Source organism: Myodes glareolus, chromosome 9, assembly GCF_982192425.1.
Source record: "Myodes glareolus chromosome 9, mMyoGla1.1, whole genome shotgun sequence".
Classification (NCBI taxonomy): Eukaryota; Metazoa; Chordata; class Mammalia; order Rodentia; family Cricetidae; genus Myodes; species Myodes glareolus.
Genome location: NC_142034.1, coordinates 1,323,042 through 1,329,079, shown reverse-complemented (window position 1 = coordinate 1,329,079; position 6,038 = coordinate 1,323,042). Strand labels below are relative to the sequence as shown.

Here is a 6,038-nt window from a genome sequence, read left to right as displayed (position 1 = left end):
TTTGCAGGCCAGGCAGATGGAGGAGGTTTTTAATGGCTTGGTGGCATCAGGAAGGCCATCGTTTGGGAGGCTGCCCGTGCTCACAGCAGCCCGTGTGCCATGTGTACACCTGTACCAGCACAGGCTCCGAGCACCAAGGCAGAGGCACTCTTGGGTCCCCTGCAGGAGAATGAGACTTAGTCCTTGAGGTTATAGTTGCGGATCCTGGGATGCCGCGGCTGCTGGCAGTTTGTAGGTTTAGCTGGACGAGACTTGCTGGGTCTGGAATGTGTGGCTTTTGGTTGCGCTTCTATCTTTAGCCCTTTGACAGCAAAGGTGCTTTGCATGGTGACAGCGCTCTGGTCAACCTTTCGGAGACAGCTGGCTCCTGGAGATGCTGGGCACTCTATAGGCACGAAGCAGAAAAAGTGTAGGTTAGGAGCATAGGAAGCGGGGGCATGCGTGTGTGCATGTGTGTGCGTACCCAGAGCTGGTCATACCATATCAACAACCTGTGAGCACTCATTCTGTTTTCCTTTGCAGGAACCCATACAGGCCAGTAGACCGCCCCCCCCCCCAATAATGACCTAGCCCTAGCTAGTGGCAGCAACCGTGTTGAATCCTGACTGGGGTGCAGTGCAAGAGGTCTTTGTGTGCTCCATATATTCTTGGCAGATCCTGGGCCTGCCTCTCCCAGCACACAGAAACAAAACAACAAAAACATCCTGACCTACTGTGACCATTTCCTAAGGGGATGGGGCAGGTGGCCCCACCTCCCATTCATGTCAGACCACACCATTGAGAGTCCAATCAGTTGACCGTTGTCAGGGCCTGAGTACATAGGTGGTGTTCATGAACACTTTTAACCTCTCAGCATTCATGACAGAGACAGGCCAGGGACCTGGGAGCTGCACTGTGCAGTTAAACACCATGGCATCCCTGCCAGGGTCCACTTACGCCATAGTATAGCAATCATTTTCCTGCAGCTGCCAGCACCCAGACTTAATGGGCACATCTAGCCCTTGGATGTGGCCATTTGTATTTGACCTTTTCTGTCTTTTGAGTCTTTGACACTAAAAGTGCATTTCTTGCCAGGTGGTGGTGGCGCACACTTTTAATACCAACACTTTGGAGGCAGAGGCAGGCAGATCTCTGTGAGTTTGAGGCTAGCCTGGTCTACAAGTTCCAGGATAGGCTCCAAAACTACAGAGAAACCCTGTCTCAAAAACTCATTAAAAAACCAGCATTTCTTTTGTAAGACATTATTTCACTTCCCTAAAGACCTGTCCTTTCTCTCTGGCAGCCTCGCCCAGCAGACAGGAAACTTCTGGTTTACTTGGAGCTGGGGCTTTTGCATTTGGGGGAGGGGGCAAGACAGGGTTTCTCTGTAGTTTTGGAGCCTGTTCTGGAACTAGCTCTTGTAGACCAGGCTGGCCTCAAACTCACAGAGATCTGCCTGCCTCTGCCTCCTGAGTGGTGGGATTAAAGGTGTGCGCAACCACTACCCAGCTGGGACTTTTGCATTTTTATCCTTTTTTCTTTTTAGACAGGCTCTTACTGTGTAGCTCTGGTTTACCTGGAACCAAACTCACTAACTATGTAAACTGCCTGGCCTAGAAATTGGGTATCCAGCCAGGTGGTAGTGGCTCATATCTTTATCCCAGTAATCAGGAGGCAGAGACAGGCAGGTATCTGTGAGTTCAAAGTTTGCCTGGTCTACAGAGCAAGTTCCAGGACAGGCCCCAAAGCTACAGAGAAACCCTGTCTTAAAAAACAAAACAAAAAACAACAACAACAACAAAAAAACCCCAAAAATTGAAATCCACCTGCCTCTGCCTCCCAAATGCAGGGATTAAAAGCAGGCAGCACCATGCGCTCGGCATTTTATAACAATGTAGTGGTTTGGGGACCTAATCCCACTGCTTGCCCGCCTTGCAGGCTGGGAGGTGATAGGCACCGTTTGCCCAGCATTGATGAGTTCACCTCTCTGACCCCTATGGACCTGGCACATGCTGAATGGGTACTGAGTAGGGTAAGAGCCCATTCAGCCACACAGTGCCCAGCTGAATCCACTGTGCAGTGGGCATGGGCTCCAGGGAAGTGACAGGCAGATGAGCTGCCCTCCACCCTGCTTCCCATCCTGCATTCCTTTCTGCTTTGCTGTGTGGGTGTGGGTGTCTCTTAAAATTAGGGTCCTACTTTGTAATCCAGGCTGGCTTTAAACTCACAACAATCCTGCTTCAGCTTTGTGAGGGTTGGGGTTACAGGTAGGTCATACTAGGTCCAACTTTCTGAGGAAACTTTTTTGTTTTTCAAGACCTGTGTAGCCCTGGCTGTCCTAGAACTCACTCTTTAGACCAGGTGGGCCTCAAAATCACAAAGATCTGCACGCCTGCCTCTGCCTCCTGAGTGCTGGGATTAAAGGCGTGCTCCACCACCCAGCTTGAGGAATCTTTGGAACACCTAGAACCAGCAACCTCATTAGGGCCATTTCTGTTCTAGCTCCTGCTGAACCAGGCTCTGCTACCCCACTCAGGAGCCTTCTGGGAGCCTGAGCATTCCTGCTGGCTATGTCTGGTTCTCTAAACCCAGACTGCCCCTCCTCTCTACACAGATGCTCCCAGTCACTAGCTGCCATGTCACCTGGTGAGTCTCCCAGAAGACATCATGGAGGGGCAGGAATCCCAGACAGGGCTTCATGCTAGAGCCTCTTGCTGCCTCTACCTTTGCAGGGTCAAAGGCCAAGGAAGGAAGCAGCCCAGCCCAGCTAAGGTCCCAGTGGAGCTGTGCACGGCTCAGGCCGGTGTCAGACGAAATAGCCTCTAACTGGCACTGAGAGCTGGGAGGGTTGACTTGAACTGTTCTGCGCAGGTCTGCTTAGAAGAACAGAACACTCTGCTTTTCAGAGTCTGTCCTGTAGGAGGGGAGGAGGTACCTGGCCCAATTCCCAGGCTTCCAGGGCTGGGGGCCCCAGCCTGCTACTCTGTAGGGGAGGCATGGCAGTAGGTAGTGTGCCCAGCCTGTCTGAGGCCCTAGTCCCTGTGACCAGAGGTTGGTTCCACCTGTGCTAACCAGTAACTTGCCTGTAAAACCCACTCTGCCTCTCTGGGATTCTACTTCTTCACCTGGGCGGCTGAGTAGACACCAGGGAGAAATCTGGATGGAGATTGCCAGGCAGAGTCCCCGGCACATCAGCCTCCTGTTAGATCTGTCTCTGCCTGGCATTTGCTTGTGGAAAGTTCTAGCTCTGTACGATATTTTAGTCCTTATGGATCCGTGTGTGGGGTCTCTGCAGCTCATGGCGGGTTTGGAGTGGAGATGGGCTTGGCTCTGTCGCACGGGGGCACTAAGGTGTCTGACTACCAAGGGGCAGTACTTTCTGAGCCTCAGCTCTGGCCCCAGCAGCCATCTTCAAAGCTACTATCCCAGCTGCTTGGCTCCAGGATGTCATGTGACCTCCCAGCTCTATGGTTGCCCTGATGTGGCTTTCCAAAGGACAGGACTCAGTGAGGTCTCCAGAACCTGTCTTGGGGCTGAGGAGGGCTTGCCCTGGGCCCTGACTGCAGCCCAGGACTCAGTGCAAGTTGTGGTCCTGGGCACAGCTGACATTTCCAGGTCAGTCCTGACTTCGGGGGTTAACCAGCCCTCACTGCGACCTCTCCTGTCCCCATGGGACCTGTGTGCACCCCAGATCTCTTTTTTCAACATGAGCTCCTCTTTCCGTCCTGCTTATCAATCAGGTCGCATTACACTCTCTAGCCCTTCCAACGCTCGGCCTGCACAGGTGAATACAGCCTTGCTTCTCCGAGTCTCAGCCCCTCAGGGCTCGGCATTCCCATTCCTGTACCAGACCCCGCCTCACCATCACCTTGGGGAACCCCAAGCTGCATGGCCAGCAGCTTGGGCTCCGTTCACAGGACGGCTGGACACCATGTCCCCTGAGTTGTGTACAGCAGGAGAGCAAGGGTCTCAGCTGCTGCCACTGCCATGGAGTTCAAGAGAGGGAGCCTGGTGGTTTGGTCCCGCCATTCCTCCTGAAGATTACTTCGCCAGGTGTGGACACTGGGCCTGTCTCTTTCTTGCTGTCCTGCCTACAGCAAACCATCGTATAGGGAACCCATACAGAGAACGGCTGTGCCCACCAAGTACTTGCCTATATAACAACCTGTTCTGATTCTAATTCTGCCTCTGCAGGGGCGGGGTGGGGGGGAGACAGGGCTGAGGACAGCGGTGGCAGCTGCAGGAGGAGCTGTACTGTGAGGTGGCCTGAGAACTGGCTTGGGAAGACACAATAGTGTGGGCAGAAGTGAGAGAGAGAGGCAGGGAGGTGTCTGGGATCCTCACTGTCCCGTGTGCCCCCCTCTCCCGTGTGGAATCCCGTGTGTGTTCAGATGCTGTGTAGCTCTCTCAGATTTCTCTGCGGATGGCTGACTTGATGAAATGACAGGAACTTTTGCAGGTTCTACCAACTTGAGACGTCAGGCAGGCTCCTGAGCATCTTAGGCTATGTCAGAGCAGGCCAAGGCTGGTGAGGGACTGTGAGGCCCTCGGTGATGGCTACACTGTGGGCAGCAAGCAAGCCCCTCGGTACCTGCATCTCTCCTCACTGTGGCACCTCAGGGTTATGGCATCTCCGGGCTGCTGTGTCTTAGCTTTTCTCTGCTTTCCTGGTCCAGGACAGCTGAATGAGGCAATCTTCCCCTCATCTCCCAGTGTGGCCTTATGGGGAGAGGTTGTGCTGGCCACGTTGACACAGGCTGCCCAGCTTGCTCAAGACATTATGGGCGTCTGGCCAGGTCAAAGGCCTCCTCTGAAATCATTCTCTGCAGTTCTGGCCAATGACCCTTTGGACTCCATGAGCTGATTTCTGTCCCCCCAGGAAGGAGAGGCAGAAGGATGCCATGCCTGTAGCACATGCAGGGAGGGTACAGTCACCCAGGCAGCAGGCCTGAGGGCCAGGGCCAGAGGCACAGGCTGTGCTCTGGGCCTGGTAATGCCTCTGCCACCCTTTCAGTTCCCAGTCTCAGTATGCCACTATGTGAAGGACGGGTGGGAGACCTACTTCCCAGACAGAACGTGGGGGGGCACCTCAGGGAGAGGCCAGCTTTATCCAGCCTAACGCAACACCTCTTGGGTCCACAGGACCAGTGGACAGTGCTTTGCAGTTTCCAGGACAAACGGGCCTTGCCGAGCTGGGGGAGGGGTGCTCAGGGATTGTATGAAGGTAGCCATTGTTCGGTGTTATGCTTCTCTGGTTTAGGGATGCAGGATCAGTACTACAGATAAGTGAGCCAGTGTCTACACTGAGGTGAGAGGGTCCTCCTGAGAGTACTACAGCTCCCTCCACACCACTAAGTACTCGTGATGTTTCTAGGACAGGCAGGATAGCTACTGGGCCTGAGTCACTATGAGAAGCCAGGAGGTTTCTGGATCTATAGGCTGGGCAACTGTGTCAATCTCAAAGATAGGAATTCACATCAGAAGATGCACAGGTGTTCCCAGGCAGTGGCCTCTCCCCCTCTTCCTCTGTACCTTCTTGGTTTCTGCGCATACTGGTTTAGGAGCACTTAATGCTTCCATGTTTTGGTTTTTTTTTTTTTTGTTTTTGCCTTTTTTTTGTTTTGTTTTGTTTGTATATGTGTGTGTTTTCTGAGACAAATTTTCTCTGTTTGTTTATATAACAGTCCTGGCTGTCCTGGAACTCGCTCTGTAGACCAGGCTGGCCTTGAATTTACAGAGTTCGGCCTGCCTCTGTCTCCTGAGTGTTGGGATTAAAAGTGTGTGTCACCATCGCCCTGTGTGTTTTGTTTTTTTTCGAGACAGGGTTTCTCTGTGTAGCCATGGCCGTCCTGGAACTTGCTCTGTAGACCAGGCTGGCCTCAGACTCACAGAGATTCATCTACCTCTGCCTCCTGAGAGCTGGGATTGAAGGCATGCACCACGAAACTGGCTCATGCTGTCCATGCTGAAGGCCAGAGGCCACTGTCCTCAGGGCCGGGTCAGATTCCTTGACTGTGGCACTAGGGCCTCTGGTCACTAGGACACTGTTGGGAGGTAGC

The 6,038-nt window shown here is 53.3% G+C and overlaps 1 protein-coding gene across 6 annotated transcripts in view; it reads right to left on the bottom strand.

Moving 5' to 3' along the window:
- The window catches only part of Ccdc57 (coiled-coil domain containing 57), a 97,806-nt gene continuing 91,768 nt past the window's right edge, over positions 1-6,038 (bottom strand). For 4 of the 6 annotated variants that reach the window (XM_087909640.1, XM_048429262.3, XM_085694211.2 and 1 more), the window contains one exon: positions 1-385. In XM_087909640.1, coding sequence (XP_087765766.1) covers positions 177-385 — 209 coding nt within the window. In that variant the 3' untranslated portion in view covers positions 1-176. The remainder of the gene's footprint in view (positions 386-6,038) is intronic. The other 2 variants (XR_015003371.2, XM_085694213.2) reach the window with 1 other exon arrangement.